This window comes from Cherax quadricarinatus, chromosome 20 (genome assembly GCF_038502225.1).
Source record: "Cherax quadricarinatus isolate ZL_2023a chromosome 20, ASM3850222v1, whole genome shotgun sequence".
Taxonomy (NCBI): domain Eukaryota; kingdom Metazoa; phylum Arthropoda; class Malacostraca; order Decapoda; family Parastacidae; genus Cherax; species Cherax quadricarinatus.
The window spans coordinates 35,455,584-35,464,620 of record NC_091311.1 but is presented as its reverse complement, the minus strand read 5'-3'; the positions used below and the strand labels follow the sequence as shown (position 1 = coordinate 35,464,620).

Sequence of the window (9,037 nt, the reverse complement as noted above, 5' to 3'; positions counted from 1 at the left end):
AATATTGCCCAATGCTGGACGATGAAAGAAAAGTTTAGCTGTGCCGCCTGAGCGGCTAGTTTATTGTGCACCAATAGCTCATCCTCTGAGCGGTAGCGCATAAAACGGGATTACAGAGGTTACAATGGGTATTTGTTAGACACCACCGAACATTTTTACATCACTAAAAAGAAATATTAGCCTTTTCGTATTCTACAATTACTTCACATAGTTGTTGTACACAGTAAAATAAGGCATACAATCTCAAAAAGTTGATATCGTATTGCCACTAAAAAATAAACACTGACCATAACTGGGTTTCAGTTTTTATAAACACAGTTCATTCATCCAGTCGCAAAATGGGGATACAGCTTCTAAATTTCAGATATCTTATTATTAACAGACACTTTGCCATATACTGTAAAGTTTACATGGAGGTTCCTCAGTAAGGCTGAATGTTTGGACACTAAGATATAATGCTCCAGTGATATAGTCCTAATTAAACCAACTGAACCTTACATCCAGCTTGCTGAAACTGACAACATACTAAATTATTATAATCATAACATACCAAATAATTACTTTTCTACAACAGGATAAAGTCTAGCCGGCAGAATCCTAGCTTCCTATGCCCAGGGGAGTGAGTACCTTACTGGAAGTTCTCCAAACTCACTCTGTCTAGCTCCAACTAATCCTACTGAGGCTACAGTTATAATAAATTCACTGAAAACAAGGTAGGAAACCTAACTAATTTGCCACCACTGATGTACAGAAGGGCAGCTCGTGTCTTGTCACCCTCTACTTCACCATTGCTAAATCATGAAAAACCAGAACTTTCCCAATAATGACTAAGATTGCATGGGTTACCTGATACACAACAAACCACCTGGCCTGGTAGGCAACGCTCTCGCCTCACACAGTAGCGACCAGTGAAGAGGCGGGGCCAGGAGCTAGGACTCTACCCCTGTAACCTCAACTAGGCGAGTACAACTAGATGAGTACACACAGTGTCCGTGGTTCAATTCCCGGCCTGGTGGATATGTTAGGCATGTTTTCTCATACCTGATGTCCCCGTTCAGTTAGAAAGTAAGTAGGTACCGCGGTGTTAGTCGACTGATGTGGGTCGCATCCTGGAGGATAAGATTGAAGGACTCTAATAGAAATAAGTCCTCGATGACCCACTTCCTTACTTGGGTTATCCTGGGTGGCTAACCATCCAAGGTTAAAATCCAAGTAAAGTCTTAACAATCATTCCACGGTCAAAGTCATTTAGCCAACATCTCTCCCCATTTTGAAGTTTGCTCGGGAAAACAACCGAACGTCTTGACCATATCTGCTTGCTTTTAGGCATTGAGGTGCTGTCACGTGATTGGCTGATTAGATATTAACGAGAAAGTGTACAGGTGTACCTAATAAAGTGGCCACTTAGTATAATGCAAGGTTCATGTAAATAACAAGATATAACACAAAACAAAATCCAAATTTCTTGAGAAAATTCTTGAAATGAGAAGAGAATACTGAAAACATTTTCATAATAATAATAATAATAATAATAATAATAATAATAATAATAATAATAATACGAAAGGATATGTATTACAAACATTAAGAAGGGTATATATGTGTCAGTGTGTGTGTGTGTCTGTGTAAGGGTGTAAGTGTCACGTAGAACACCAGGAGGCACTGTAGGTGGAGAGCCATATGTAGCTGTAGATGGTGGTCCAGGTGGCGGCAGTGCAGGTGATGAAGGTGGTGATCAGGTTCTTGGTGGTGCTCGGTGACCCACTGCTGGGTGGTGGTGCTGCATCGTGCTGCATCGCAGCAGAGTTCTCACCTGCGGAACACTATGTATGCTGTAATAAGCCTCTCACACGCAGACATAGAACAGCAGATGGTGCGGGGGAAAGGAATTTTATGCTAGAATTAATTTTAGTTTTGATGTAAAGAAAGAATACAAGTATTTACCATTGGTGAAATATACTACGGAACGTTTCGCCCATTAGAGCATTTTATAGATCTCTGATGGACGAAACGTCTTTTGTACTAATGCCCTAAAGCACCCACTGAGTCTTATTCACATGAAGATTACAAGCGATTCACTACTCAGATATGGTAAACATGAGGAAATTAAATCTTCATCAGAGTACAAAACAAATTCTGGCCACAAAATAGAGCGAAACACCAACGTCAAAGACCTGGGAGTGATTATGTCGGAGGATCTCACCTTCAAGGACCATAACATTGTATCAATCGCATCTGCTAGAAAAATGACAGGATGGATAATGAGAACCTTCAAAACTAGGGAGGCCAAGCCCATGATGACACTCTTCAGGTCACTTGTTCTATCTAGGCTGGAATATTGCTGCACTCTAACAGCACCTTTCAAGGCAGGTGAAATTGCCGACCTAGAAAATGTACAGAGAACTTTCACGGCACGCATAACGGAGATAAAACACCTCAATTACTGGGAGCGCTTGAGGTTTCTAAACCTGTATTCCCTGGAACGCAGGAGGGAGAGATACATGATTATATACACCTGGAAAATTCTAGAGGGACTAGTACCGAACTTGCACACGAAAATCACTCACTACGAAAGCAAAAGACTTGGCAGACGATGCACCATCCCCCCAATGAAAAGCAGGGGTGTCACTAGCACGTTAAGAGACCATACAATAAGTGTCAGGGGCCCGAGACTGTTCAACTGCCTCCCAGCATACATAAGGGGGATTACCAACAGACCCCTGGCAGTCTTCAAGCTGGCACTGGACAAGCACCTAAAGTCAGTTCCTGATCAGCCGGGCTGTGGCTCGTACGTTGGTTTGCGTGCAGCCAGCAGCAACAGCCTGGTTGATCAGGCGCTGATCCTCCAGGAGGCCTGGTCACAGACCGGGCCGCGGGGGCGTTGACCCCCGAAACTCTCTCCAGGTAAACTCCAGGTAAACTACCGAGTGAGACTGTCGACAGAAATAAAAAGAGGTTATGTTTTGGTTACGTGGAAATGGAAGTAAAATCAAGAACATCAAGAATCATAGAAGATCCATGTATCTACGAGATGACAAAATGCTTTGTGTATTTTAGCATTCACGAGTATATAGTGGTGATATAGTCACACACACACACACACACACACACACACACACACACACACAACAGGCCTAGTGTCTAATCGACATGTGCCTAGGACAAAATAGTAACTAACACACACAGAGGATGAACCAGCAATGCTGGACCTTGTATTCACCCTGAGTGGTTCCGACATAGGGTTATCACTTATTAAATGTCCCTCGGCACTAGCAGTCACATGATTCTGAGTTTTGAATTCCTTGAGGAATTAACAGTGGAGAGTGAAGCAGCACAGGAAGGAGGCGAGAAGCCAGACTTCAAAAGAAAGTACTACACAAGCATGAGGCAGTTCCTGTATGAGGAGCAATGAGAAAGAGAACTAGAGGGAAAGACAGTGAATGAGATGATGGAGTATGTGGCCAGACAGTGCAGGGAGGCAGAAGAAAAGTTCGTACCCAGGAGGAAATGAAACAACGGAAAAACCAGAGTGAGCCATGGTTTATCAAGAGGTGTAGAGAGGCCGAAGCCAAATGTGTTACATCATGGAAAAAATATGGAAGACAAAGAATTCAGGTAAATGAGGAGCTGAGTCGAAGAGCCAGAAACAAGCATGCATAGATAAGAAGGGGGGCTCAGCGGCAATTTGAGAATGACATAGCATCGAAAGTCAAATTCTGCCCAAAGTTGTTATAGCCAAGCCAACAGTCAGAGACCAGGTAACCAGGCTGAAGAAATGAGTTGGGGAACTCACAAGGAATGACCAAGAAGTCTGTGAATAGCTCAGCATGACATTTAAAGAGGTATTCTCAGAGGAGACAGAAAGGTTACTAACAAATCTAAGGCATAGAGTGCTCCAGGCAGTGTTGGACACAATACACACAACCGGTGACGAAGCTGCTATGTGAGTTAGACACCTCAAAGTCGGTGGGACTATATAATATCTCTGTGGGTGCTGAGAGAGGGAGCAGAGGCACTGTGTGTGCCGCTAGCAACAATATTCAACAAGTCTATCGAAACAGGGCAACTGCCAGAGTTGTGGAAGACAGCAAATACAGTCCCAATTTTTAAGAAAGGAAACAGACAGGCAGCATTAAACTACAGATAATGTCACTGACATGTACAGTCTGTAAAGTTATGGAGATTGTCAGAAGGGTCGTCGAGCACCTAGAAAGAAGTTTATCATACATGACAACCAGCAGAGCTTCAGGAATGGAAAATCGTGTCACGGACCTACTGGAGTTCTGTGACAAGGTAACAAAAGTAAGACAGGGGAGATGGAATAATAATAATTGCATTTTCTTGGACAATAAGAAGGCTTTTGACACAGTACCGCACAAGAGACTGGTACAAAAGCTAGAGAAGGCAGGAATGACAGGATAAACACTACAGTAGAGCAAAACATTCCTGACAGGAAGGAAACAACGAGTGATAGTCCGTGGCGATGTGTCGAAATAGGTGCATGTGATGAGTGGGGTTCCACAAGAATCAGTCTTAGGGCTGGTGCTGTTTCATGCATTTGTGAATAACATGACAGAAGAGATAGAGTAAGAGGTATTCCTGTTCGCAGATGACGTGAAACTAATGAGGAGAATACAAGCGGAAGAGGACCCGGAAAGGCTACAAAGGAATCTGGTCAGGCTACAAGCCTGGTCTGACAAGTGGCTCTTAGAGTTTAATCTTGCCAAGGACAAAGAATACCGCAGTCAGAGTACGGACTCAGGGGGGCAAAGGATGCAAACCTCACACCCGGATATATACATGTATTCTCTTTGGACTGACCTGCAAGGACGTGAACGGTGACGGTGTCGCTGGTGTAGTTACTGTACCAGCAGGAGTACACGCCAGAGTCAGCAGGTGTCGTGTCTGCTATGTAGAGACGACTCCTGACGTAGCCCCAGGTGGCGTCTCCCCTCACACTGTGTGGGGGATAGAGAGAGGGGGAAGTTAATGAAGGAGAGAGAGAGAGAGAGAGAGAACGAAGGAGAAAGAGAGAAATGGAGAGAAAGACAGAGAATGAAGTACCTAAAGATACTCACCTGATGCCTCCCCTGGAAGTGTTGAAGACCAGGATGGTGGTTCCCCTACGCCAGGTGACGGTGCGGGAGGGGAAGGGCACCTGGTCGATGACACACTTCAGTTCTATCATGCTGCCGCTGTTGTAATGTTTCTCCTCCACGTCTCGCCCTCGTTCATCCACCACACGCGCCCGTGGCTCTGTCAGGGACACGTACATTTCTCAGGGACACGGACACACACACACACAGTTCGGTTAATATCATGCCAGTCGTTGAAAAAAGGCACCCTTTCAGAAATGTTGAGTAATAATATTTACAGGAATAAGAGAGAGAGAGAGAGAGAGAGAGAGAGAGAGAGAGAGAGAGAGAGAGAGAGAGAGAGAGAGAGAGAGAGAGAGAGAGAGAGAGAGAGAGAGAGAGAGAGCAGGTAGTAGTAGTGTTAGAAACTAGATCAGTGAGTTGAGACTGAATGAAGAGCTGTTGTGGCGATTCCAACAGAATGTGGACAACGACACTTACGCAGTGTTCAACATGTTCATCGAGGTAATGTTTCACCACCAGGACTAAAGAAGCCATTCTTGGCGTAACTTTTCATCAGCAAAAGTCCTGAACTGTGAACTGTGCAGATGAGTCTTTGTGCGCGAGATGAGATTCGTTGCCTGTGCGGGAAACGTCAATTATATTGCAAAACATGAGATGTGGTCTTAATTTTAAAAGGGCGAGCCTTGCCTGCCGAATGTTACGTTAATTTCAGAGGTTTAAGTTGTTTCACTGTCATAGAAACAAAAGAAAGAGAGGCGGGGTGGCGTTCTATGTCTTAAAAATGGAATTGTCGCTGTTTTTTTTTTCAGTCGTGGTTTTGACCTCTGTACCTCGGTGATGAGGGCAGCGATTTTCACCACTAAGTTCACTAAGCAAAGGCAACTCAAATGTTGAAAATGGTATATAATCCCTACAAGTTGAAGAAAAAGACATGTGCAACAATGCAATGCCTGATGTTGACTGAAACATTTCGCCTACACAGTAGGCTTCTTCAGTCAAATACATTGCAACACAATGGCATCTTGGTACAGAAGAGAAAACGCCTTGGACAACTTTTTCAATTGAGAATTGTTTGATCTGAGAGGGACATGACCTCCCAGTGGCTACATTCTCACTACTACTGCTCTGCACTTCTCCTTCCGACAGTATTTAAGTCTCGACGCTGTAGCTTGATCTTCAGTTAGTTCCAGACTTTGGAACAGAACTTCTCCAGGCTGAGGGACTGACAACCTCAAATCTACGACTTCAAGGGTGATGGACTGATTACATCGTATTCACGTCTCTAATGTTCCTGCCTACTTTCTGTAGTCTACTGAAGCCTACTGTGTAGGCGAAACGTTTCGGAATAAAGTTGCCTAAATGTTGCTTATGTGTCTTATCTATCAAATACAGAGATGATGTAATCAGTCTATCAGCCTTGGAGAAATAGTTTTTGAGGTGGTCAGTCCCTCAGCCTGGAGAAATCTTAAGCTCCATAGTCTAGAACAATTTTAAGGTGAAACATAATGTTCAGGTAGGTTCGCCAGGACGGGTCCTGGCCCGGGTCTTCTCCATGCGGCGACCCGGCAACAGGCTGAAGGAGGTTCAGGTAGGTTAGCCAGGATCAGTCCTGGCGAATGGTGAGAAGGTGAGGTGGGAAGGTGTGGATGACGTAGCAGGAGGCAGGGACCACTGGTAGAATAGGGTGAGAATTTGAGGTACACTGCAGGGGTCCTACTGGTATATGCTCAGCAGGTTCTCCTTGATTCTGATGGATTGAACATATCGACTCCAGGACGAGGGACTGATTACCTAATACTCCTCCTCGTCTTCCTGTTATTTTCTATATTGGACTGAAGAAGCCACTGGCTGGCGAAACATTTCCTCAGTAAAGACTCCCAAGTGTTGCGCAAGAGTCTTATTATTCAACTGTCTGGGCAGAATTTCCAAACTAATGTTATGAGCGATTATATTGACTTCCGAAATTGGAAAAAGGAAAAAGAACTTCTTCGGGACTTTTCTTGTTAAATCTTTATACATAGCACCGACCAATGAGAGCAGACGATTCCATAACGTCATATTCAGAATTTGCCAGTGATTGGCCAATGATTAACGTCACTCTAACCTCTTCCGATGATCGTAAGCTTTTACGTTACGTCAACCCAGCGCCAACCAACAAGTGTATGCGATTACATGGCATTATCTTATGCGCTTTCTAACGACTGATCATTCACTGTTGTCACCGTAGCATCCACCAATGAGCGAGCGTGATTCTGTGACGTCACCGTGGCACTAACCACTGTAATTAGACCACTCACTAGCCCTGCTAATGATTAACCAATCAGCGACGACCAGTCATCCACTTACCAATGACAGTGAGGGTAGCAGAGAGCAGAAGCGGAGGTTGGGTAGCCACCTGGCAACAGTACTGGCCCTCGTCTTCCAGCTGTGTATCGTGGATCACCAGCTGCCAGCTGCGCCACCTGTCTCCAGACTCACGGATCAACGAGTACCTAAAAAGAGAGATTTCATCTTTAATTTCCGTCTTCTGAAATTTTCACTTAACACTCAAGTCTCAGTCTTAGCAAGCGTCCCTCGGAACGAATCTGCTGAAATTTCTTACTTATTTCTGCAACTTTGCAAGCTCCTGATGATGTGTTGATTCCAACACGAAAGGCCTAGAGTTATTATTCAACTCCCCCTCTGGAAGCAGAAGGACTGATGATCTTAATATTTATTTCTTCAGGGTTGAGGGACCGATGACACATTTACCCCTACACTACTTGTACTGTCTCTAATATTTATGTCACTCCTGTATTTTGACTGGAGAAGCCCGTTGAGCAAGAGAAATAATTCTGCAGTGAAGATAACCAGTTGTTGCACATGTATCTTATCTGTATCTTCGGAATAAGGATATCTTGTTCCAAGATTTCTTTATTCCAAAATGTTTCGCCTACACAGTAGACTTCTTCAGTCGAGTACAGAAGATTGAGTAGAAGCAGCAATGATGTGAAGACGATGTCATCAGTCCATCACCCTTGAAGATGTAATTTCGAGGTGGTCAGTCCCTCAGTCTAAAGAGTTTTGCTTCATAGTCTGGGACTTTGTTCCAGCAAAACTCTTCTCCAGGCTGAGGGACTGACTACCTCAAAACTACGTCTTCAAGGGTGATGGACTGATGACATCTTTACATCTCTTCTGCTCACTCTTCTGTAACAGCAGCTTTTTGACTTGTGACCTGACAATGCTCCAGGACGGAGCGAAACGTCGTCATACGTTTCTTCTATGTATTTTCTGTTCTCTAGATAGAGAGGTAAGGAATCAACACGTATCACTTCATCTTACCCAACCTAGACATCGAACCCTAGCTCCTTCTGTTGTGAGCCGAGCAGTCTAGAATTTAGTTACAGGTCATCTCTTCACCTTATTACAATCAAAATTAAAAAGAAACACAAAATTTAAATTACGATTGATTGTCGATGTTAGACAATCGTTCAAGACGAGCCCAATCGTTATTGGGTTGTCCATTTCCATTTTCGAGTTAGTTGTCCATAATTATACAAGATTTTTAATTAAAAGACAAAAAATATATAATCCTTGCAATAAAACATATTTAGTAAATAACAAAAGCTGCAACTTGTGCGAAACGTTGTGGCCTCTGACCTTCAAAACTGAATTTTTTTTTTAGATATTATAGTTCTAATATGTACGAGTATAAATAGGTAATGCATTGTATGTGTAGAAATTTGTTCCCTGAAGGGACAATGCTTCTTTCTGACTCCCATTAAAGCTAGCTCCCGTGAAAACTCTAATTTCTCACAACTATCCAACCAGATGACAGAAATCTTCCTTCCTCTCTCACTCTATAATAACGTTGATAGAATTACCGACAATTTGTCGGACATTGCACCTTACTCTGTACCTATATATACCTCTGTGTGTCCATGTATTGTTTGTAA

At 43.5% G+C, this 9,037-nt stretch overlaps 1 protein-coding gene across 4 annotated transcripts in view; it reads right to left on the bottom strand.

The window, feature by feature from the left end:
* Nucleotides 1-81: 81 nt before the first annotated feature.
* The window catches only part of LOC128700557 (uncharacterized), a 70,198-nt gene continuing 61,242 nt past the window's right edge, over nucleotides 82-9,037 (bottom strand). For 3 of the 4 annotated variants that reach the window (XM_053793834.2, XM_053793852.2, XM_053793844.2), the window contains exons 5-8: nucleotides 7,446-7,591; nucleotides 5,079-5,256; nucleotides 4,822-4,958; nucleotides 82-1,813 (exon numbers count right to left, since the gene is read on the bottom strand). In XM_053793834.2, the coding sequence (XP_053649809.1) occupies nucleotides 1,641-1,813; nucleotides 4,822-4,958; nucleotides 5,079-5,256; nucleotides 7,446-7,591 (634 nt within the window). In that variant the 3' untranslated portion in view covers nucleotides 82-1,640. Of the gene's footprint in view, nucleotides 1,824-4,821; nucleotides 4,959-5,078; nucleotides 5,257-7,445; nucleotides 7,592-9,037 lie in introns of all 4 variants that reach the window. The other variant, XM_053793860.2, reaches the window with a different exon arrangement.